This window comes from Neltuma alba, unplaced genomic scaffold (assembly GCF_004799145.2).
Source record: "Neltuma alba isolate B1F8T4 unplaced genomic scaffold, ASM479914v2 tig00012894_pilon, whole genome shotgun sequence".
In the NCBI taxonomy this organism is placed as follows: domain Eukaryota; kingdom Viridiplantae; phylum Streptophyta; class Magnoliopsida; order Fabales; family Fabaceae; genus Neltuma; species Neltuma alba.
The window spans coordinates 127341-154357 of NW_021637266.1; the positions used below are offsets into that span (position 1 = coordinate 127341).

The 27017-nt window shown below is 30.5% G+C and overlaps 2 protein-coding genes across 4 annotated transcripts; one reads left to right on the forward strand and one right to left on the reverse strand.

The window, feature by feature from the left end:
- Positions 1 to 10761: 10761 nt before the first annotated feature.
- Positions 10762 to 11268, forward strand: LOC114732239 (zinc finger protein 4-like). The gene has a single exon (XM_028919535.1). The coding sequence runs from the start codon at positions 10762 to 10764 to the stop codon at positions 11266 to 11268; it is 507 nt and encodes a 168-aa protein (XP_028775368.1).
- Positions 11269 to 20393: 9125 nt separating this feature from the next.
- LOC114732236 (CASP-like protein 2C1) lies at positions 20394 to 27017 on the reverse strand. Of its 3 annotated transcripts, none has more exons than XM_028919533.1 (4): positions 27013 to 27017; positions 23386 to 23558; positions 23111 to 23249; positions 20394 to 20922 (listed from the first exon to the last, which is right to left on the reverse strand). In XM_028919533.1, the coding sequence occupies exons 2-4, from the start codon at positions 23550 to 23552 to the stop codon at positions 20659 to 20661; spliced, it is 570 nt and encodes a 189-aa protein (XP_028775366.1). In that variant the 5' UTR covers positions 23553 to 23558; positions 27013 to 27017; the 3' UTR covers positions 20394 to 20658. The 3 variants fall into 3 exon arrangements, with proteins under 3 accessions (XP_028775366.1, XP_028775365.1, XP_028775364.1); XM_028919532.1 differs by having other exon boundaries at positions 23386 to 23561; XM_028919531.1 differs by lacking the exon at positions 27013 to 27017 and having other exon boundaries at positions 23386 to 23588.

Consider the following 27017-nt stretch of genomic DNA (forward strand, 5'->3'; position numbering starts at 1 on the left):
ACATAAGAATTAAATAACTAATTTGTAAATACTAAAAAATTAGTTAAATTAGTTATTTATAATAAATAAGTATTGTCTTTTCTAAATATCCTTGTTAATCATGTGTATTGAAACAATTCTTGCAATCAATATGAAGATTACTTGGAGACAAAATACAAAAATATGAGAAACAAAACAGATTGAGATTTTATATTTAGAATCAAATTGAATATTCAACTAGTTCTTATATTAAAGAAATATTAAGTTTATTCTCGTGCTTTCTTCATTTAATCAATAAACTTTCTTTGCCTAATTATAATATTTAATATTTTTGGTCAAAAACATTATGTCACTTCTTTTCGGTTGGATCGATTTCTTTCTTACTGGGCCATCATTTTGGGCCTTTTAATGTTATTGTTCAAAGCTGTGAGCCCGATTTTCCAATACGGGCTGGGCTTAGTCTTGTGGGCCGTTGCGTTGAACATATTTTTATTTCTATTGCCAGTAAATTGATTGCAAAGTGCTGCGAAGTTGCAGAGCCTGCCTGTTGGAAGATATCTTTTCGGTGCATACATTCTAATAACTTAATTTTTTTTTTGAAATTTGCACAAAATCCAATTGAATATGTAGAGAAATATTGGAAGAATAAAAAAACTTTATTAAATGTTTTTTTAATACCAGAAAACATCTTCTTGATGTATAACAAGGGAAAAATATTACGAAACTGGAGTCATATTATTCATTATCTTTCTGGCTTGACCGTTTATTATATTTATGATGTTTGGGTTATTCTCTAAAACACGGTGTTGAAGGGAGGCTAGAAAGTTGACACTCGCCATCAATATTAATGTACCAATATAACATTAGTTAAATATGACTATGTATTATCAAACGTTAGATAGTGGTTTAAATTTAAATAAATAAATTCAAATGCAAATTCAACTTCTTGTAAGTTAAAAAAAAAAAAACCCAAGAAGAAGAAAAAGAATTGGAGGATTCGAATCTAGAGAGAATGCTTTTAGAAGGACAACAGGAGGGGTCCGTACAATAAGCATTGACTTGGTAATAAGGTGCAGTGGTAACCCAACTCACATCCCAATATATGCATAAAACAGCCTTCCACCAGTTCATTTCTTTTGGTCAACTTGTGTCACTCTTCTGTCTGCCACTCTCCCCTCTTTCTTTCTATTCTCCAAATCAAATTATTTCTACTAACACCCTTTTGATGTCTATGTTTATTTCAAAAATTAATCTAAAGCATAGAATTTTACCATCTGAAAAAAAAAACTACTTTCTTAAATTGATTATGCATTTCAAGCTTTTGTAATGTATATTTTTAAACTTAAATAACATGTTAGTATATTTTTAGAGGGATTGGAGAAAAGCCTCACATTCAAAATTTTATTGGTAAAAAGAACCTAAATTAAAATATTGGCACTTTATGCATAAGAACTTTGTAAAATATCAATGATTTATGCATTTAAAACTCTATCAAGTTGTTCTCACCATTCACGAATAAAACTTTTATAGGGGGATTTTCTTTTCCAATTTTCCCTAGTTTCTTTCGCTTTTGTTCCTTATTTGAAATTCTCCACGACATGACAAACCTAGCATTGCTTCTTTGTCCTTGTTGGTTATTACTACTTCCGGTCTTAATTATAAGAACCAGTTAACTAATGTGAGGAAATTAAGGAAGTAAGTTGAGTTAGTTATTTATCCTAAATAGGTGTTGTTTTTCCTAAAATATCCTTACTAATTAAGTGTATTGACTAGAACTCTTATTATTAGAAGGGCTACTTTGGAAAAAAAATGTATAAATATGAGAAACAAAGTGGATTGGGGTTTTATATTTAGGACCAAAATAAAAGTCAAACATGGTCTTATATTAAGGACCGGAAGTAGTATTATACTTCGTTTTGGCATCTCTCTTTCTAATCATATCTCCACATGTTCATGCATCCATATACTTGCAACAACCACTTTCGTAATTCATATATCATACTATTTTAGACAAGGAATATTCTGCACGTATTTATATCTTGTATATTATTGTTTTATATAATTTTAATTGTTTTATTATTGAGGATAAGAAATTTAAATATATTGTTGATTGTTGATGTAATATATCTCGAAATTTTAACTGTGCACAAATATTCTACCGAAGCCCTTACTAATGATCTCATCAAATGAGAGGAATGAAAACTTATCGGTGTTCAATATTATAAAGATTGATTTTGCACGACCGAAAAACTACTTATGGCCTTGTCTACAGAGAAGTTAAAATTTTAAAAAAATGATTATGTGATACCCAAAAAAATTTCATAATAAGTATATGAATTTTATTATAGGAAATAGCGACAGGATCAATCATGCTCGCTGGTCATTGAGGTTTTTTTTTTTAGTGATCACATTTTTTTAATAACTCATAGTCCTCCTCTATGCATTCTAATTTCTAAGTTAAAAACATCAAGCATAGCTCAGATATTTTCAATTAATTAGCCAAATTGCACCAATCCTGCCGTCTCTATTCAATTGCAAAGATCGAACAATTAACTCAATATATTATGTAGTAAACGCAATTTGATCCTCATTTATTTCTGAATTTGGATATTGGGCATGTGTATAAATTAGTACTTCTTAAATAGGGGAATGCTTCAAATAAATCTCAGCTAGGAATTCATTACGCATTAATTATTTTTTATATTTGCGTGACAAAAATGAATATTAATCAAGATAATACCTTAATATGGACTACTAGAAAACAACGATTTTGTCATGAAAAAATTCGTGAGAAAATCCTTAAAAATCTTAGAGAAAATACTTTATCATTATTTCTTTAATGAGATCCATTTTATTAGAGCCAGTATAATTACACCCATTGTCATCAATCATCACTTCTCCTGCGACAATGATTTTCTCATAAAAAATTTTGTGAAAAAACTGAAAATTTGCAACCTTCTCACGTAAACTTCTGTGAAAAAATATCTGCATACTGCATTTCTCACAGATCCATTGTCAATGAGAAATGTGAGACAAATTCTCGTAATAAACCAATAATTTTGACAAAAACTTTTGTGAGAATTTCACAAAAAGGGTGCAATTGTTGGAAAATTGTATTGGTTTTCTTTGCAGAGTCCCAGTTTTACATGAATATGCATGTAATGCAATACAGTCAGAACTAACCGACAATATCGCCTGCCATAATAACCATAAAATTCTCATCTCTTTTCTCTCCCCTTTATCTTTGAAATAGTCTCTCATAATTTGTCTTTTGTGAGAAAATTTTCCTCGAAATGTTATCTGACAGGCGTTATTTCAGGAGAATGATCGAGATGAGACGCTTTGATTACTCTTTTTCCCATGAAAAAAAATCTTTACCTCCTTATAGTGATACTTAACACAGATACATATAGTCATATATTTTATCAAAATCAAGAAAAATATTGAATTCCATTAACTCTATATTAAAATTTAACTACTTTTTAACTTTATCTCTAATATATTCATATTAAAAATATAATAAAATGACTTATAAATAGAACTAAAAGAAACATTTTTTTTTACTTTATAAATAAGACTAGAAAAGTATATATATAAATGTAGACATAGCGCCCGTTTGAATTAGCGATAAAAAAAAGTAGTTTATTTTCAATTTGACTTTTAAAAAAGTTTGATTGGGTAATGTGACTTATATTTGAATTGACTTTCAGAAAAACTAAATTGAGTAAAAGTAGGAGTTATTTGGATTATGATTAAATAAGCAAACTTAGTTTGTAAGATTATCAAAATGGGTAGTATTAATAAGTCACTTGTACTAGAAGTTACTTATGATATAATTAAGAAGCTTTTTTTCAATTTTATCCATGTTGACTTAATAAATGCATAGAGAAAAATAATATACATAGATGAGATAAAATATAAAACATATTTTTAATACCATTTCTTTAATAAGGACAAATGTGAAAAAAAATTATCAATTTATTGCATTTTTTTATTTTTGGGTTTGCAGTACATGCGACTTATAAATAGAAACGTGCATCTGATAGGGTGGTTTTATAATTTTTTTATTGAAATAAGCTAAGTGAGACTCATAAATTTCTCACTCTTCTTTTTCCATTGTCTCCTTCTCTCCTCTCTCCATAGTTAATATGTAACTTTGCCTCCATAAGTAATTCAAAATGACTTGTGACTTTTGCATGTTGAGATTCGCATTTGACTTAAAAACCGTCGCTCGTCCGAACAAGAAGCTGAATCATTAACGTGCGTTTGGACTCTGAATCGTGACTTTTTACTCTTCAGACGCTCTGCCAAACAGGCCCTACTGTAAGTATAAATAAAAAGGGTTTTAATGGCCAATTTATTCAAGTGATGAATTCATTCTCCGGAAGCACATGAAACCGATAACTTAGAGTAGTATTTTGGACAATTGAATAATCCATGAAAATTATATAAAATCTAGAACCATAAAAGTTGGAAGCAATGTGTCTCCTGTTATCCTGCACAGTGAAACGCATCCCTGAATAGTTGAGAGGTGAGAGAGAGAGTGAGATGGCCGGCCATTACTGAAAACACTAGTTGGAGCATGGCTCCACCTTTAAATGTGAGTGGGATCGAACTCAGACATTGAGGTACAGGACGAGAAACTCATTAATGTAACTGTGTTGAACTATTCTTGGTGGCACTTTAAAACCTGGAACATAATGATATATATAAAGCAAATAATTAAGATGAGAACTTTTTAATTGACTTGGAACATATGTTTCCATGTGCTTCAAAGTATAAGAGTCTTGTGAGTTGATGATTATGTTGAGAGTGTGGAAGTCTAAATTAAAAAGCAATGTACTTGGCTAAATCAGGCCATAATATCAACATCATCTTTTGTATCCTTGATCATCCTCCTCTTATTTATCCAACAGAAGGAACTTTCTGTTTAGTCTTTGTAACTTTGCTTGTAATGTTTTGCTTTTAAGGTAATAGCATCCAGTTATTATTCAAAAAAAAAAAAAAAAAGGCAATGGGTGGCTCTCAATGGGTTGCCCTTATCTAACCTAGAACTCTTTCATATTACAAGATGTATGCTTTTAACTAATTTTCAAACTATCAATAATCAATAACTGAAAATAGAGTTTGATATCTTGGTTTTCTCCAAAAAAAAAGAAGTATAATATATTATAATACCCTTGATTTATGACTAATCTTTATCTATCTTTATTTGTTTGTTAAAGTGAAAATACGAAAGGCATTTTTGAGAAACAATCATGTTTCATGGTTTTTTTTTCCCTATAAAACATGTTAATGTTTTGAAACACGCATGAAAACCTTTGAAAAATGTCTCATAATTTAAAACGTAGGGAGTATGACTGATAAAGGAGCCTAAGAAAACAAAATTATTGCAAACTATGCGGACGTAGTCCCAACATCTAATTAAGGATTATTGCAACTTGGTGCTTTGATGAGCTTGATCTCACAACACACATGCATATGTCATCAGCTAAAGTCTGAAGCTATATGAACTACATGTTTGTTGGGACAAAAAACAGAAGTCTTTTATATGCAATTTTTTTTTAAAGTTTGGGAGTGAACATCAAGCTCTCTCCAATTACGTACTAAGTGGACCAAAGTAAATGAATTTCAGAGAGAATTTTTAATATGCACAAGTTGATATTTTGCCGCACTCTGATGATGGGTCAACTCGATCAGTTAAAAGAAAACTTTTGCGATATCTTATTAACTGAGTGGAGACATTAATCTGAGTCAAAAGAAAAAATTTGATACTATTCACCTCACCGCGTTAGTGAATGATGAACACAATTGCAGCTTTGTGATCAAAAAGATAACTTCAAGTTGACAAGCCCTTTTCCATTTCATACCTCCAACTATATATATATATATATATATATATATATGCAACTTTTGATCTGAATACCTACTTGCACTCTCACTTTATTCCTTTTCCTTTTTCTGTGTTGGATCTTGTCCTCAGCGAATGGCTTAGTTAATCGATCTTGAAAATTTGTATCATGCACAGAAAGAAAAAATATTTCATTCTTTGCAATTTACATAATATTGCCACATCAATGATCGTTCCTGCGAACAAGATATCACATGACACAGCTCAGCAAATACCATCGGCAATATTGACGTACGGTCATACTTTTGATAATGCTAACAAACCGAAAAAATATACTTATCAAACTTTTGTTATATATCCTCTAGAAATTCTTATGTTATTTCATCGTATTTTCTTTGAGCTTTTTATATATACTTTCTGATACATATATGTGTAGATATGATAGAAAGAAGCAACTTTGCCACGATCCAGTCGAGGTCACTGTCACAATTAACAAAGCGCATAGATTATTAACATTAGAACATCATGGTTTGCTTCATATACTTAACCCCCTTCAACCTCTTGCTCTAGTTTAATGATTGTGTGTATGTAACTGATTTTTTCTTGAGGGTTTATTGATTGAAGGCGAGTGGCTAGACATTTTGATTCCTAGATTATTTTGAATATTTGTATGGATTGAATGCTATTTTTTCTTTATATTTTTTTTATAGAGAGTTAGGTTAAACATAGAATATTGGTGTGTGCTCAATTATGCAAAGAACTTGAAACTTGTCCGTTTGTTATTAGGAAGATGGATAGGAGCAGAGGGAAGGAAAAAATTTAATGAATTCGATTTAAAAAACTATAGAGTTAAAAGTTTTTAATTATTTCTTCTTAACTCTTTTATCTTATATCTTCTTTTCATCAAAATTTTATAACTCCAGTTCTTCAATTTTTCAAATTGAGTTCATTAAAATTTTCCTTCTCCTCCCCTCTCTTCCCATTCTCTCGTTCCAAGCATAGGATTAGCAAATGGCTTGAATTGCTAATGAGAGTTTAACTAATTGATTACAATACTGAGAAATCTACTGAACCAACCATGTATTCGAAGATTCGATGGAGCAAAAAATTTATAGGCAAATTATATTCTTAATTGGTAACCCACCATTAAAACATCCGATTTTTATGCTTTCTTTCACTTGCATTTCTAGTAGTTAACCATATTTTTGAGTTGCTCACTTAAATTGAAGATATATAATGTCTAGTGCTTGACTCCTTTTTTGCACAGATTTCTGTGAGAATGATGCTTTTCTCATCATTTTACTACCTGTAATGACCTGTGCTCTTCCTAAGCGGATAGTTTTAAATACAAATTAATTTAATAACAAATAATTCTTAATTAATTAACCATTTCTAGAGAGTATATATACATACACACACGCGAAGAAGACGTCAATGTGTCGTCCTTGTATTTCTTTGTTTATAAAAGGAGAGCCGACAAAACACAAACATGTCCACAACCATTCCTAGCGGTTGATGAAGAACGGTCTCATTTTGGCCATTTGATGTGAGTGTCTCTCTCTTTGACGGTCTTCATAATCAACCTCGTCTTTTCCTTCTTGGGATGATGCTTTTGGTCATACAAATGTTATATAAAGATATATAATGATTTATATATATATATATATATATATATCGATTATGGGAGGGATCCACGTCATTTATCTTTTCAAAGAATTCAAAAAAGAAAAGGAAGACCAATTTAATTATATATAATTTTCTATATATTATGTGAAATGAATGTGTGATTATGGACTGTTAATCACAATTCGTGACGTACGGATGCGTGCACCACCGAAGTTGGAGTAAAATATTTTTGTTTCATTCATATATTTTTCAACTTTTTTAATTCCTACAAACAAATTAAATGCCCAAAAACTCTCTCAAATCTAGTAACTCTTTTCATGTCCATATAAATATAAATATATATATATATGTATGTATGTATACATGTATATCATCGTAATTAATGTGTGCCTCTGGTTTCTAAAGATCCCGGACTTCAAGTTTGATAGAGTTCTGTAACAATTTCACCAGACAAATTCTTAGAACTTGTTTTCTTTCTTTATGCGTGTGTATGTATATCAGCTATAAAATACTCCCTCCATTTCTTATTATAAGATCTTAATAACCAAATTGTGTGATTTAAGAAAACTACTAAAACTAGTTAAAAGTAATAAATATATAGAAAATATATGTTTTTTTTCAAATATGTCTTTATTTGTAAATAATGATAAAATGAGTGAGAGTAATAATGATAAAATGATAAAAGATAATGTATGAGAAAAATGAACTTGGAGTAAAATTGATTAAAATACAGAACCTTAAAAAAAGGGACGAAAAAATTTGAATCTTATAACATTACCAAGAAAATTAGGTTAATTTAGTTGGAAATGTAGGTGCACAGAATTTTTTACCAATAATACCCTCAAGAAAATTGATTAAAGTAGTCCACTTATGAATGGTTATGTTTCTAAAGAATGTTTCCATCCTCTTCTTAGTGAGAATACAAGAGGAAACAAAATAATAATAAATACTTCACATCAAAGCAAATTGTTTCTTATATGAGTTGGAAACTTGCGACTCCAAACACTTTTCGTAAGACTTTTTTAAGCATGAGATTGGGAGGTTGAACCCTTTGCGAAAAGTATAATGGCGTGTGAATTATGGCAAAAAATTGTTTCTTAATTATAATAAAGGACAAAATTATACTCCCATTTATTTCTTATAAAAAGAAACGGATATACATATGCATATGAGTCATAAATAATCTATTATGGGTCTGTTTGTTGAAGTACAAAGGATGAGTCATAAATAATCTGGTGGGTTTTTTTTTTTGAAGAGGCACAAAGGGAAACATTTCAATTGACTGATTGGATACAGTGTTAAACTAATTAAAGAGTTTAATCAGCACAAGAATCAATGTTTCCTTAGGTTTCAAATCTCACTGACCATACGGCAACAGAACGTAGTTTCTTGGTTCATTACGTGTCTGTGATTTGCAGACAAAGCTGGCCGCAATCATAGCCGAGCCCAAGATTATGATCCTCCAATCATGGTTTTCTATTAATTTATTAAACCCTAATCCGAGACAGTGGGATTATAAATAACAAAACTTGTTTAATTAGCATAACAGCGATCCCTTTTAATTTTGTCTGCTACGCCACTATATCATTTTTTTAAATATTCCATCACCCATGTGCGCTCGGTCAAGTCAACAAATTTGCAGAATAAAATGTTACAACGTACGTTAACGCTTTCAGGCTGTCACTATCAAATTGATGTGCAAAACCTAGTCATATTCATCGAATAGTTGTCTGGTTTTGTAATGGACTAGTTCTTCAGCAACATACTACTGACAGATTTTTTTTCCCATTAAATTATTGTTTATTTTATAAAAAGCTTAATTCACTGCCTGTTTAGTAGGCTCATAGGCTTTGATTGAGCCACTTTAGATTCCACCATGATGTTTGATTAGGTTGGACTTCTCATATTATCTCCCTATTTTAGACTATTAGCGACAAAAGTGCTTTAATTTTCATTTCTCTTCCCTCTCAAAAGGTAATTTTCTAATACCAAACGTAAATTCAACATCTTTTAGATATATATATTCCTTTAGTCTTTAATATAAGACCTAATTGTTAAGTTAATTTTGGTTCTAAATATAAGACCTATTTCTCATATTTATCAATTTTTCCTAAATTATCCCTATAGATACTCTATCAACCATAATCAAGTAAGCGAGGGAGGGAGGATATTTAATAAAGATGATTATGGTGTTTTAGAAAAAACATGTCATATTTTTTATAATTAACTAACTTACCTAACTTCCTTAATCTAATCAAATTAGTTAAATAGGTCTTATATTAAGAATCAGGGGAGTATATATCATTGCATTTGATAAGATTATTTGAAATATCAGCATACCAGATGCTCTATGACTGTTAGGTATTCATTGCTTTATACATGTTGGGTAAGCATGGGATGAATGTATATGAAACCTTCAGGTTAAAGATGGAATAAAACCAAAATGATTACCTTTATAGTACTTATATATGTGCACAAACTATGGCAGACAGATATATATTGGCTTATGTGAAGTAGCGGTCACAAAAGTTTTTATCAATTGAATCTGAGCCACTGATCTTGTAACTTAGGGATCATTGTCCAATGGGATCTTGACAGAAAGGTAAGCCTCAAGACAAAAAGTTAAAAATGGTCTCTAATCAAGTTCAGCTTTTGGACTAGTCAAGGTGACTTAGCTTGAGCATTCTGTAATACTAAAATTAGAAGTCTGATAGGACGTTGCACATATGGCTTTCAATTACTCTCATCTCTAATCAAGGGTGTGACAGATTGGAATATATAATGGGATAGGACTTTCTGATTAGATGCTTCAATTTCAAACATTCACTTAATGGCGAAGAAAAAACAATGCAAGGATAGAATATAAGTGAACCTGATTAATAATGGCCTTAGTGGGGTTTAGGATATTACTAGCTGTTTAGTATACTAAGTATCCATAACATGATTGTTTTTTTAAAAAAATTTTTGCCATGGACCGACAAAGGATCCTAACTCTGCCATTAATGAAGGCGACAACCTCTTTGATTCCCCACTGATCTTGCAGATATATGTCCCTCTATCTCTCACTCCTGTACGATCCTCTTTTTCACTAAATAATACTACACTAGTTTGTGTTTGCAGGAAACAGTGAACGTCTCTCTGAGCTTTCTAATTTACATTTTCTTTTTTTCGAGAAAAAAGAGAGACTCTCTCTCTCACCTCATTTCGCAGCCTATATCTTTTCCTCTCTACTGCGTTCTCTTGCACATCCACTAAGCAGCTAGCTCGGTGTCTTGTTTCTTTTTCTCTCTGTCATTGACATAGCCATGAGCTTCTTCCGTTCTTCTTCTAACACTTCTTTTCATCATCATCCTTCAGATGAAATCGATAACCTTAACCTAGATCTTCTCCTTGAGCTTTCTTCATCTTCTTCTAATTCATCTTCTCCTCCAGCTAATTACAGTATGGAGCCTCGGGTTTTCTCGTGCAACTATTGCCAGAGAAAGTTCTACAGCTCACAAGCTCTGGGAGGTCACCAGAATGCCCACAAGCTGGAGAGGACACTGGCTAAGAAGAGCAGAGAGCTCAGTTCAATGCAGAATTTTGGGCCCTCTGGTCACAGGTCTAGCACTAGCAGCTTCAATAATGGCTCGAACCATCTTGCGCCTGGGGTGGCCTCGCTAAGCCATGGCCAAGCTGGTGGGGTTAGGTATGAAAGAAGAGAGTTTAGCTATGGTGGTTCCAACCCCGCCAGGTCTTCTGGTTATGTTTTGTCCGAAAGTAATGCTGAGCAGGAAGATATGGGTCAACTTGACTTGTCTTTAAGGCTTTAGATTCAGCAGATTTGAATTTAGAGCTACATGATCTGATTAAAGCAGCAGGAGCAGCCTTTGGTTTTTAAAATTAAAGTGAGCTTTATCCGTATGTAGCGGAAAAACGAGAAAGCTGGGGAAATTTTTGCTCACTATGTAAAAATAACTGTTTCTTCTGAGTAATTAATGATTCTGCTGAACAACTGTGATGATGGAAAAGGGTTAAGCAACGTGCGAGTTCATAATTAAAACACATTGAACAGGGAGGAAACTGACGATCATATGCTTTCGTCCAAGCAATTTGAAGTAATAAAAGTACTTTCAATTAGGGTATATTAATTGATGGCTGCGCTACCATTTTTATTATCGTTAATTATAACTTGTCTGCTTTTTAGCATGGACACACACACACATTTGAAAGATGTTTGATATAATGAAACGAAACAATAGAATGAGAAAGAGATCCCATACATGCATAGCAGGCACAGTGCAAAGAAAAGGCTGCTGATCCATTAGGAAGTGTCTTAGATTACCAGTTCCGAAAATAGTTTTATGTCATTGCTATATACAGTTGAAAGTGGGACAAGGAATAAGGAGGTTAAAACCTAAAACTTAGCTCACTGTTGTATGCTCGTGGAGTCTATTATTTCGTATCGATCTATCTGTTTCCCTTTACTTTTGGAATTATTAGTCTTCCATATGAAGCCATTACCCTTTTATAGGGTACTAACGGATGGGAGTGATTTGTTCAATTAATGGTAGTGTGGAAGTTAATTAATTTGCATATAATATAATTATGCAGCAACTACATACATCTAGCCAAAGAAAGTCGACCTTACTGAGTAGCACTGAAGTGTTTATATTTAGAGAAACTGAAATCTGAATGGTTAGAGAGAGAGAAAGAGAGAGAGCTAACTTTAAGGCTATACCTATAATTTAGGAAAAATCCCAGAAAAAGCCTTTGGAATATAGAAAATTTCAGATTGGGTCCTAAAATTGTGTAAATGAATCAATCTGTCATTTGTAAAATCAAGAAGAATTGACAACTTTGCCCTGACTAAGCAAAAGTGAGTAGTTATTTTCTAAATAAATCTAGGCAACGCTTACACTGTTCTAGTGATTACATGATTAGTTATAGTTAATAACAAAGTACCTGACTATGAAAAAGTGAGTAGTTATTTTCTACACGAATCTAAGTAACGCTTATACTGTTCTAGTGATTACATGATTAGTTGTAGTTAATAACAAGGCACATGACTACAAAAAAGTAAGTAGTTATTTTCTACACGAATCTAGGTAATGCCTAAACCCTTATGGTGATTCCTTAAATCATTGTAGTGAAGGAATACAAATGAGGACAAAGTTGTTAATTCTTCTTGATTTTACAAATGACAAATTGGGTCATTGACCCTTTTTGTCATTTACACAATTTCAGGACCCAATCCAGAATTTTCTATATTCGAAGGACTTTTTTTTTGAAATTTTCCCTATAATTTATATTAGATCTGTCTCTCACTCTTTTATCTCGCAACTTGAAATCTACCTGTTATATCATGATCGTTACCCTTGCTCGTTACAGCAACTACCCAGAAACTATGTCTTGTAAATTTCAAATAATGTGTACATGGTTTTTGATTGAATACAACATTTTTCTTATAATTCTAAATTTCATTCCATACGTAGAACCATCAAGTCAATCAATTACTATAATAAAGACATTAAATCCGATGGTGATTTATAGTGTGATTATTAACCTTAAAGAATTAAAGAGTTCAAGGGATGCAAGGATAATGTGATCATAAGTAATATATGAAACTAACAAAGGGCCAATTTATAGTTAATAGATTGTTATTAGGTCTTGTAAACAGGTTGTTAGAGTTTTGATCCCTAATTACGTGTATGGAAACGACCTTGTTCGAAAAAGGAGCAAAACCTGCTTGTACGATCTCTAAGTATCGCTAAGGACTGGTTTAAGTGATATTTTTGTTATACAAAAAAGGGAAAAAAACAATATATATATAAAAGGACAATAATATTAGTACTAGTGTTAAAACACTGTGAATCATTTGACCTTTTTGTTAAATGCCATATAAGAAAGAGAATATTGAAATGATTTTGTAAGAGATAAGATGAGATGAGATTAAGAGATAAAAGAACACTTAGAGTTAAGCAAAATGATTAAATTATAATGAAACTATAGTTTTTTTTTAAAAAAAGTAGAAATTGAAACAAACAAAATGACTCAAATTGTAATTTTGCCTTAACAAAAATGCACGTACTGATATCAAATGTGTAAAGGTAAATATAATCGGACAAGGATTGTTGGCACTTTGAACAGTACGCCTGATGTGGGTTAGATATGGTCGGCCATGATTATAAATTTCAACTTAGATGTAATGTTAGTTTTTTCTTCAGAAAAAAAAATAAAGTGATGACATAAAACTTAAAATGTTTAAACTTTCTAAAATGCACGTTAATTATCATTTCAATATTATAATTAGGGGGAAACTCATTTAAGACATACAATGGTTTAACTTGGCGTACGTATATGGATTATTAATTATTATGGGACTCTTCAAGGTTGCAATCATGAGTTGCTGATCTGAGTTGTTGTTGAAGATGATGAAGACTAAGAATGTTATGGTCCATGGGACTAAAAAAGTCTTTATGTCCTGAAAAAATTTTCATTATGTGTGGGACATATAAATAATGTGGATATGTGAATAATCAACCACTTATATGATGATTATATTGAGTTAAAGCTAGAGGTGGAGCTTTATTTGAAATTCTTCTTTTTTATTGGTTTGGCTATAAAGACACAAGATTTTCACTGTCATTCTTGTTTTAGCCAAGGCAACATGTTCAAGTCCCTTGTTTGGAGTCTTTAACAGTCACTTTCAACTCAGAGTTTCAAAGCCACAAATAATATTCTTTTTTTTCCAACAACAAATAATATTCATCTATATATCTTTGAAAAGTTTACATCCAAACATTAAAGGTAATATAATTATTTATTCCCATAAAAAAATTCAATTTTTTGTTTAATTATGTTTTTGAAGATATTATATTTTCACCGTTTTTTGCTAGGAGTATATTATTATTATTATTATGAAAAATATTGAATTTATATTATTTTCTTTTCCCTTGTGACAGAATTAAGTATACATTTTTGAAAAACTCACTGCCTATACGCACCTATGAGGCTATAACTTAATCAAGAAGGTGTGAATAATTAATCCCTTCTTTTCCACGATGTCCTAGATTATAATCCAGGACTTGGTAAATTCTTATATCCTGATTGATACTAAACGCTTTACTTAAAACTTTTAAGCATGAGATCATGAGTTCAAACCATCAATGAAAAAATATGATGAATGCATGAGTCATGGCAAAAAAAAAAAATTATAATTTAAGATTTATACAAAGTACTTATTCAATTGATAAGCCCCACTTGTATAAATAGGCTCGGCTTATTCTAATCCCGTAAGGATGAACTTCTCATCAAAGCTATGTATTATGGCAAATGAAATCATTTATAAATATTTATAAAAAGTACAATCTAGTTTATCAGAATTCATATGAGGGATGACGAAGACATGTGTAGAATTATCTCATGGTTACACTACTACGAAAAAGATATTGAACAGCGGTTAAATGAGTTTTTCACAGCGGTTTTAAGAGCGACATCTATGCTATTGATGTAAAATATAAAGGATTTCACGACGGTTGAAGAACCATTGTGGTATGTGACTTTTAACGGCGGTTATATGAATAACTGTTGTGAAAAGTTTTTTTTTTTTTAGTTTACTTTCATCATATTGATCAGGATGGAACGGAAGAACAAAGCCCTAAAAGAAAGGGTTTGAGAATTAATTAACCAATGACCTCTGACTAGTTAAAAGCATTCTAATGAAGCAAATGTAGATTCTTTTCTGTCGTAATAGTGCCATTTTGCGTTGCCTTCTACCACCAGATTGAAGCTCAGATCTGATAAAATTCGTGAATCTCAGGTTGTCAAACCACAAAAACTATGAAACCTATAGAAAGAATGGAGGAGAAAGGGTGAAAAACTCACAAATAAAAATGAAGAGGATAAGGCAACGGCAATGGCAACAATGACAGCGACGACGACAACGACAGTGACGATGATGGAAGAACATGACAGAGATGATAGAAGCAAAGGATAAAAGCCAGCAAAAGTAGGAGGAGGGAGAAAATCAAGTGAGGAGGTAATGGAGTACTATAAGCTCTGACTCTGAAAAGTGAAAACTATCACGCGATGGATAGGGTTTTAAAATTCTGATCGACTTTTTAAGAAGGTTATTTAAAAAACTGCTGTGAAAAGTATTTTTTTTACGACAGTTATTTAAATAACCGTCGTGAAAAGTATTTTTAATGGAGGGTTAAAAGTAAAATTTACTTCCCTATAATTACAAAAATACCACCTCATGTTTTTTGCAGTGTTTTTTCTAATAACCGTCGTAAATTAGTATCGTAGAAGCTTTTTTTGTAGTAGTGTTAAAACATAGAAGTATACATGACTCATTGCTGCCATAAGTCAATGCTATTATTGAGAAAAGGATACAGAGATCGTTGTGCATTAACTATATCACTCTTTAAAATTGCAATTCAACAAGTCCAGACGGTAATTAAATTTTCTGTTTAATTTGGTAAAGTTATTATATATTCATCAAGCAACTTGGCTTAATATCTTGATCTTGCTCACATTTCTGAAGCACCGGTTAGCTAGTAATTAGCACTAGCTAAGAATTTTTATGCTTAAGCCCATTTAACAATACAATGAAAGTGTTTGGGTGAAAACCAAACTATAATTCTAAAAGTAATTTCATGATATACGAAGTAAGTATGTGAGATAGAATTTGTCTCAATTTGTGTAAAAGCACTTTTTAAAAGTGTTTTATCACAAATCAAACGCCCCCTAAACTGTCATTATTCATTGTGTTATTTATTAATCCCATCTTTAATGTAAAAGTTTTTCTTTTTTGCCAAATAGTGTAAGAGCTGGGAAGATTAAAAAGGTTAAATGGATCACCTAGTTCCAGCAAATGTGATATATTTTTTCTAAAATATTTTTACGTAATATTAGAGTATATATTAGTTTATAAATTAAATAAATTAATTTTAAAAATAAATACAAGAAATAAAATGAATTGAAATATTATATTTATAATCAAAACCAACTTCCTGACTAGCTTATGGGAGTATTTTTTTTATATACAATAAGTCTATGAACAAGAAGCAAAAGAAAATAAGGGAAAGATATGCAAATTTTTAATCAGTGTGATTTATCAATAAGTTGACCCCTCTTCTCAAACATTTAAAACAGAGTGCAAGCTTATGTTCTGAAACATAGTTGAATTTAATTACATATAATGCAACTGTATAGTGGTTGACATTGATATTGCAAACATTTAATTTTGACCATGGTTATAACATGTATGTTCTGTCGAAACTCATAAAAATGAGCCGTCAAAGACACCGTACTTTGAGCACTTGAGGTCTAATCATCGAATGCTTGATACAAATGGAGTATGGCACATCAATTCGTGGATTGCCCTTAAAACATGGGATATGGACTCCAAGTTTTCATTTTTCTTTTCAATATTATATTAGTGCTGTATAATATTTCTTATGCTTTAAGATTTAGAAAAAATCTCACAAAAAGAATTGGAAAATTACTAAATCTTCAATCGGGAATTCTTGTAAAAACGTGTTGTTATTTATAAGTCAAATATAGTCAAAACCTGTTAAAGTATGTTAGGAAACAACCTTGATTTGGAATTTAATAATTTCCAGCATGCATGTTCTTTTTATAAAACTTTTCCTAAAATTCATATTATATGTGATTTTGAATACTACCTCCAGTTCTAATTATACGAGGTCTTATTATTAGGACTGAAAGTAGTAATCTTGATCTCCTCATAACTAAATCCTGCCCCTGCTCAAATAATTGTTTCTCTTGTTTGCCGGTAAACTTCACATTACATTGATGTGCAATGTTGACCGTCAATCTGATACCTAAAAGGTAACTTTATCATTGATTTCCATAATTATTGGAAAAAAGACATAATATCCTATTTAATTAAGTGTTCATATTCTACTGAGCTAATATCCTATTTAATTAATTCATATTCTACTGGGCTATTAAGCTTTAGTCATGGTATAAATTAATACTAATTCTCATACTAATAAAAGACTACACGTATGACTTCCTTCAATACTAGAAATTTATAAAGCACCCTATATGTTTCTTGAATGATATTGTTTAGGGTAGAAATGATACTCATTGATGCTTACCTTTATTTTATGTTTTCCCTCAATATTCAGATTAAAATGTCTTTGAGGTTACTGAGAAAAGAAGAGAGATAGACACTAAACTGTTGGCTCTGTTTATAATAATACAAATCCTATAAAAATAGGAGTTATCATTTTGTGCCTATTCTCTCTATATTTTAAGTGAGATATATTTAAGGTGATTTAAATCTTACTCAGACTACAACCCAATTCATAACGTGTAAAGTCACTTCAATTTAAAGTAGGTTTCAACATGCTCATCAACATCCCATTTAATGCGCAAACTGGCTTCGGTACCCATCATCAAAAGGTGATAAGTGCTGAACTGTTCAAATCTAATTTAGGCGATCCTATTATTTTAAAAAAGTAAATTTAGTTTAATGTATATTTGATATTTGGGCAACAAGACGAGACAGTATGGAACTCATGTGGCCGTTTACTTTCATGACTACGACTATTTTCTGAAAAAATAAAGATCTAGAAGGTAAATTTGAAAAAAAAAACCTAGATAAACTTTAAGAATAAAACAAATAATTTTTCCCACAAATAAAATTATCTCATCAACGTATACATCAATATGCTTCAGGATTAATTAATTACTCTAACTTAACATTTAAAAAAAATTGTTTATAATATCTCAATTCTCAACTTGATGGAGGAGAGGAGACTGATTCTAAATTTCTAATTTGAATGGAACACGCAAGAGAACAATAAGACCCGAACCTACATCCTTTTGCTTTCACAGATTAATTTGGGGTCGGAACGCTATATAGCCATTAAAGTAATTTCCAGTTTGATTATTAGTACTCTGTCATTTTCATAATTTAGTTTGCATCAACCCTTCATAATTCTGCTTTGGTTAAGAGCTTCTTTTTTTGTGTATTTCGTTATCTTAATTAGGATAGCCAAAGGCAATAATTATTCCATTTAATTAACATAATGTTAATTAAAAAAATTATGTTGCCAATAACTTTTATCCCTATATATATACTACCTCAGGACCTTAATATAAAAACTAGTTGACCAATTTGAGTATGTTAAGAAAACTAGTTAAGTTAGTTATTTATAATAAATATGTATTATCTTCCTAAAATGTTCTTACTAATCAAGTATATTGACTAGAACTATTATTATTACAAGGACTACTTTGAGAAAAAATAAATAAATACGAGAAACAAAGTATATTTGGGTCTTATATTTAGAACCAAAATAAAAGTTAAACAAAATCTTATATTAAGGACCAAAGGTAGAGAAATTAAAAGTATATTTGAATGGAAAGAACAGTGCGCAGGTGAAGAGAAATTAAAATTAGAGATAAGAGAAAAAGAGTCCCGTTACAAACGCTTTTTCCCTTTATAAATATAATGAGAGAAAACACTTATAATATCCACTTTTCTTTTCCCTTTTTTAACTTCTCATCAACATTAAAATATTCTTGATTATTTAATTAAAATATATCTTAGTTTTTTGTGGACACATTCAAAACACACTTATGTCTATGGTCCTTAAGATTAAGATGAAAAGCCTCTCTATGGATGTAGAAATACAATAACGTACATGGCTGGCACTTTTTTTTTTTTTGGGACAATAGGGGGGCCATTAATTTTAGATGTTGGGACATGCGTAATCATTTCAGAGATTTATTTTCAACGTTATCACATATTTATTTATACATTTATAAGAATCAGGCAAAAAAAATATACATTTATAAGAAACAAGGTTCAATTTGTTGAAAAAAAAGAAGGAAGAGTTTGATGTGCTGTAAAATGTTGAATGACAAACTCATATTATATCTTGACCCATAACGAATCATTCAATCAAGAGATTATTAAATACAATTGTACAACGATGAAATAACATCATATCAGAAATAAGATTTTATATTCAAATTTTAAAAATAGCAAATAATATTAGAGGCTAGTTATTGACCATAAAGTTTATAAATTAAAAACAAAATTCATTTTCCTCTTTTTGTGTCAAATGGCCTTTTATTGGAGAATGAGATCAATGGCCCAATGACCCTGTGTTAAAAATTGGAGCTGGGCTTACATTTAGGCCGTTCAGATTGAGTCTTTACAAATTTGTGTTTAAAAGCTTAGCGGAAAAAAAAAAATTGTGATTAAAGAAGAAACAGGATTCTGAGATGATAATGATCCGTTGGGAGATATAGTTCATGATTTTAAATATGGGTAAATTTTTTCAAAAAATATTTTTCAAATAAATTTAATAATTCAATCACCCCCTGCTTATTTAGAAATGAGTTCCTACAATAGAAATTAAAATAGAAAGAAATACGTGCATGTACTCCTTTGATCCTGTTTATAAGTCACTTCAAACATGTTTCACACAGACCAAGAAAAGTCTTAAACTTTATTAAGTCTTATTTAAAATTCAATAACTTTTTAACTTTATCCTTATTTAATATACATTATACCTTATGTAAATAAAGTCAATACAATAATAAATAAAGGATAAAATTATACATATATAAAAAAAAATTTCTTAATGCCCTGTAAATGGGACAAAAAATATCTTCTTTTCCAGCTTTAGACATAGAACCAGAGAAGTATGTTTGAAGTTGACATAGTTTCAACGCCTTTAATGCAATTAGTTGCGGAGTTGGCGTCTTAAAGAGCTTAAATACCATGCACAATAATAGTAACACATCAAACCAAAAACATCGAGATGAACATAAATGCAGTCACATCGAGTGAATTTAATTATTTATTTATAAGAAAATTTTAATGAGATACTATATAGATTATTGGTCAAGTATAAACTAGTGTTAATGATCTTAATTTCTTAATTTTTACATTTTAAAATAAAACATATGACTTGTAAATGGTAAGCTTGCTCATTATTTTCAATAGTACGCAGTGTGCAGCTTGAGGTTGTATAATAAAACATACGCGTAAAATTACATCACTGAAAGCTCTCTCTTTCACTCCCCCTTCATCTCCATGCATCAGCTAACATATATATGCGCGTGTGGATGATCAAAATTACAATAACAATATTCGTTAATTTATCATTTAGTTTCAGGATAGTATAATTAATCACATAGTGGGGCTAATTAAGCAAAAGCTAATTAATTAATTAATGAGGGGCCTTGGATAACTTCAAGCGGAGGAAAGAGGAAGAAGAATAGAGGCGGAACAAGTTGTAGGCAGACACACAAGATATGATGGCCATGATGAATGAAGCAACATAGCCACACAAGAGAGCCACTCCTATCTGAATGCAGAATCTGGTGAATTTATCGCATACTTTCAGCCACTGCAACGCTTTCGCTCCGTTTAACGCTATCGTCGCCGCCTCCATCGCCGCCGTGTTCGACCCGAATGTCACATACACCCCTACCTGCATATATAGTCCACCCATCTCTCTCTATCAATATTTTGTCTTTCTTACGCGTACACAAGCACCGATATGCATGTTAATTTGCAACAGTGATCCTCACTTGTAAGTGAATTTTCATTAACTAAAGTTAACACCATGACGAAGGATCCCAGTGGAGGCAAATACAGAACACTAAGCAATTAAGTTCCTGTTTGAATTAGTTGTGTAAAATTGATTTTGCAAAGTACGAGGTACATACAAAAGATGAGTTTTATCTTGTAAATCATAAAATGAAGAGTATAGCTCATCACAATAGTGAAATCTAAACTACTCATATACAATTTTAATAGTTATATTTAAAAAATTATAGTTAAGAAATTATATTTATTTTAGATTATGTACTTATTAAAGAAATTTTTTTAAAAAAATAAAAATATTAAATATTAAATCTTGATCATCCATATTAAATTTAAATGGTTGATTTTGATGAGTACCAATGATGCCCATCATTACAATAATCATTGAAACTGGTTGCAGCATAAAACGGGTTTTAAGATAATCCAAACAACTTCCGAAATTAATTGTACATGGTTCACTAGCGGTCTTTAATAAGACAAAATAAAACCAAGGACGAGAAAGATACTGACAGCTAAGAATTCGGGACATTATTTGATGGTTGGATAAAATAAAATTATAAAATATAAACATAATTTTATAGTTTGAAACTTTGTTCTTAAAAATAATAAATAATAACGAAAAATAATAGTGTTGAGTAATATATTTATTAAAATTTTAAAAAAATTTAAGAGCGTAATATACCTTCATAATAAAGTAATTTAAATTAAATAAATTAATATTTTCCGTGTCCTATTTTTTTATTTCCTTTTCTTGTTGTATCATAAATGCTTGAAACTTAGACTTTTACACATATCCTACCCGACCTGCATAAGCTAACATCACTTCACCCTACATTTTCTTTCTTTGTCAAAAAATTTTCTGTGTACAGTAATTTGTATTTTCTCTATTTTATCTATAATATTGTATTGTAATATGAAAATAGAAAAATTTCTTTTCCGACTACCAAACACCCCATTAGTGTTGGAGGGCCCAACCCTAAATTGCGAACGGAGTGACCAAAAACACCCTCTAGCCACATATAGTTGGTCTGTAAGTACCTGCAATTTGCTTTCTTTAATGTTAAAAAATAAATGCCATTTAAACCTCTTCCCTTGGTATTTTACCACTTTATCGCCATGGATCTTATCATTTTATACCCCCATAAGAAAGTTATATATGCATGGTATTTTTAAAATTGAACTCTCATAAAATTATCTTCCCCATTAATTGATTCATCACACTTTGGTATTTATCAATTTGATTAAGGGCTAATAAACTGATCATGTATAATATCATTCTATATATATGAGAATAAATTGACAAGACAGTTCTATAAATGAATATGCTTACAAATTAACGTTCCATTTTTGGCGGGACTCAACTAGTTTATTGAAAAAGAAAGATGAGGAAGAGGCTGGTAGAGTAGATCGATGAGTGTGACCAAAAAAAAAAAAACTGGACATACAATTTTGTTTTTAAATTTTTATCATCACTTTGGCAATTTTTGGTAGACGGATCCAATCTAGAAGACTATGGGTTTTCTTGACGGCAAGTTACTACAGTGACAGTGCTATCTACCATAGATGAGGTTCTTTTGAGCTTGAAAGAAATACTGGCGTGTTTGTTTGTGTGAGTGTTTAAATTTGATTTTACTAAAAACATAAAAATAAAAAGAAGATAAGACTCAGGGTTTTAATATACTCTTCCGGTCCTAATTATAAAACCCAATTGACTTATTTGAGGAGATTAAGGAAGTAAGTTAAGTTGGTTATTTATAATAAATAAGTGTTGTCATTCCTAAAATATCCTTGCTAATTAAGTATATTGGCTAAAACTATCATTATTAGAAGGATTATCTTGGAAAAAAATACATAAATATAAGAGACAAAATGGATTGGGATCTTATAATTAGGACCAAATAAAAAATCAAATGGGGTCTTATAATAAGAACCGGAGGAATAATTTATTAACTTCATCACTTCCAACTTTGCCGTCTATCTCCCAAACCAACAATACCATGCCTTTACTTCTTCTTTTTTTCAAAGAGATCAATATATAATAATACGGAGAGTTTAATAGAATTTGCCAGTACCTGATCCAATAAGAAACAAAACCAAGCCAAGTATAGAAGATAGCCATTGGATTTTCCTCCAGAAAAAGCCGGGACCAGGTGTTTGCAAATCTGAAGAAAGTTAAAAACCGCAGCAGCAGAAGTCACGTACACTAATATTCTGCAGAAATATTTAAAACCCACAAAATGAGGAATTAAACAAAGAACTAAACAAAAGAAAAGAAAAACTTGAGGCCATGTAGATATGTGAAAGGAAAACAAATCTATATATATGTGTATGTATGTATGTATCTTACTTGAGAGCTTCCAAGTCCTTGTAAGTGGCCTTCTTGGTGATAGTGTATATAATGACCTTGGTCTGAGAATCAAAGGCAACCAAACAAGCCGTTAAAACCAAGACGAGAATCGCAGAGACTCTGAGATAAATCTCGCTTCTTGCTTCTCTCAGAGCCTCCATCTTCATCTTCTTCTTCTTCTTCTGAAGTTGAACAACGAAGCTTTATTACTTTTCTGGGTTAGTGAGATGAATTTAATGGGATTTGTAAGGGGTTCATGAAATAATGGCGATGGAGACTTCTGGAGGAGAAACATCCACGGATGTGAGGCTGACATTAATTTCTGCCAACAGTAGTGCACCAAACCCTCTTTAATATTTTGTTCGTTGGGTGTCTTTGCTTCGCTGTGATCCTTAATTATATTTTCGGTCACCTCCCCTGCCATATGGATGTATATTCATCTCTTATTATATGTTCTAAGTACTATATACATATAATCAAAATGACTTGTTTTTCATTTTATATTATGATATAGAGTGATTAAAATTATCACGACCCGTAAGTTAGGGAAGCTATCAAACAATTTAGGCTATAGCAAAATTGATTATTAATGTTATTTTTGAGAAAACCATAAATTTCGTGACCTACCATATTATTTTTACTACTATCTCCGGTTCTTAATATAAAACTTCATTTGACTTTTATTTTGATCCTAAATATAAGATTTCAATATATTTTGTCTCTCATATTTACACAATTTTTTTAAGATAGTTCTTCTAATAATTATAGTTTTAACCAACACACTTGATTAGTAAGGATATTTTAGGAAAGACAACACATATTTATTACAAATAACTAATTTATTTCTTTCTTTAATCTCCTCAAATTAGTTAACTAGCTCTTATAATTAGTACCGGAGGTAGTATTAATGAAGGGTAAAACGGAGTATACTAGCATGAGACTTTCTCCATGGAAGGCCGCATTACGCCGGAGACGGTCTCTGTTTTCCGTCGATTTACAATAATATCATATTACAAATATGAGAATATGTACGAGGGCTACATTAATGAAAATGACTCAATAATATTTATTTAAAATACCTCATGTTTAAATTTTGTGAATGAAAAAAAAAATGAAAACCACACCACTTTTGAAATAATATACACAATCTCAAACCAGAGTTCATCAATATTCAATAATTTCAAATAGCATGTAATTTTAAGAAAATTAAATAGAAGGCTAAATTTTAATGAGAAAGAATACATGAGCACGTGAATGAAATATAATAAAATTTTTGGCTTAAAAAAGAAATAAAATAACCTTTTATCATCCAAGAAGAGAAAACATCACACACACACACACACACACATTTAAGGTGATGAAAAATATTTCGAAAACAATTCTCTTACTTTTTTTAAAATAATATTCGTCATTAATATTGATTTGCAATTTATTAACATGAATACGATTGAATTATAATCAATTCCGTAGCAGTTAGACATATTTTTAGACTTTATATGTTGAAAAAATTATATAACATCAAACAAGTATTCTTAATATTACCTCATGTCCTTAATATAAGACCTTATTTGATTTTTATTTTGATCATAAATATAAGATCATAATCTACTTTATCTCTCATATTTATTTATTTTTTTTAAAAGTAGTTCTTGTAATAATAATAGTACTAACCAATATATCTGATTAATTAACTTAACTAATTTTTTTAATCTATTTAAATTAGTCAGTTAGTTTTTATATTAATAGACTAAAAGTAGTGTAAGAGTATGAATAGGAAAAAAAAATTCTTCCCACGATCGTTTTTGTAATTTTAATAAGAAATGAAGAACCATATGGGATACGCGTGGAGTGGAGTGACGGCAGGAGTGGAGTGACGGCAGGGTTATGAGCTTTTGCTTTTACTTTTACATTATGTTTCTGTCAAAAGAGTATTCTACAAAGTGTTCAGATGAAAACCAAACCATGATTTTAGAAGTGATTTTACAGTCTACGAGATAAATATATGAATAAGTTTATCTCGATTTACGAAAAAATACTTTTCAGGGTATCTAAACACCTTTTACATTCAAGTAGTTTTAAAAGGATGACAAAATAGTCAATCCACCCCCGGAACCCCCCCCCCCCCCAAAAAAAAAAACACATCTTAGCTGATCCGCTTGTACTCTCCAGCGAAGAGGGGCTGGGGGCCAACATTTATTTTCAAAAAGCTATAAATTTAACATTTTTTTATTGACTGAATTTCTGAAACAACAAAATTAAACCTGCATATCCGTCCAATTTTACCGCATGTGTTCAAAAAACAAACAATAAAATTAAATCAATGGTCAATGATAAACTAATAGATATTCTACATAGATCATCCATGCGATAAGATTATTTTTGTTTATCTATTCTAACAATACAAAAAAAATAAATATTAAGTTTTAAAAAGTAAATAGCTAGAAGTCACATCTTTGAATAAATTTTTTTCTTTTATCTTTAAAAAAAAGGAAAAAATTTTAAAAATGTAATTTAAACAAGCTTCAATCAATACGATATGATAATATATTTTTGTCAACATATGTTGAGACTTAATTGGAATCAAGAATAATGGCCTCCACATGTCATATTTACTTTAAGAAATTTTGAAACATGGAAAGGAAGAATAAGTTTAAATAATTCATCTCTACTTGTTAAAACTAAAACATACCATGATTATTTTGCTGGTTAAATCAAATGCTTCACTTCTATTACTTAACTAGATGTTATTTTGGATACTTAAAAACTATATTTGGACACCCATAAGGTTTAGGATTGAGAGGGTGACACTAAAGTGTCAAAATTAATTAATAATAATTAAGTATGGATAAAATTTTCTGAAAAATGAGTTGTAAGTGTTAATTTAAAAATTGTAATTTAAAAAAAATGCAAATTTCAAATGTAACTTTCAGTGAGTCATTCCTATTTACCACTGCCCCTAATTTGATTTTTTAGGAATTAGGTCGTCAATGCCATTATACCAATAAGTTTGTTTCGTTATGAATTGCAGCTAACCTATGTATTATTACTGAAATAAAAGCAATGGCAAACATATTACTGTATTATAGAAACTAAATTAAAAACTAATTAGTGTAAATTATGATACCATCAAAATTATTTATCTTTGTTTCTTTTCTATTTGTTTACTCAGCGTACCATATTAATGTCCCAAGTATTGATGCTTTAGAAAAGTAAACGTGTTCGTGACAACTATACTCCTATAATATTATTACCTGATATTAAATATACACTACATGGATGCTGGCCCGTGAAGCAAAGATGTACTCCTATAACATGTTTATAATTTTATATACTTATGCATACTTACTCATTTATATCAATAATTTAAAATTTAAAACATCATCGTATATGAGATACTCCTCCGGTCCTTAATATAAGACCCATTTAACTAATTTGATTAGATTAAGGAAGTTAGGTAAGTTAGTTAATTATAAGAAAAGTGACACATTTTTCCTAAAATACCATAATCATCTTTCTTAATACCTTCTTTCCCTCTTCTACTTGATTATGGTTGATGGAGTATCCATAGGGGTAATTTAGAGAAAAATGATAAATATGAGAAATAGGTCTTATATTTAGGACCAAAACCAACT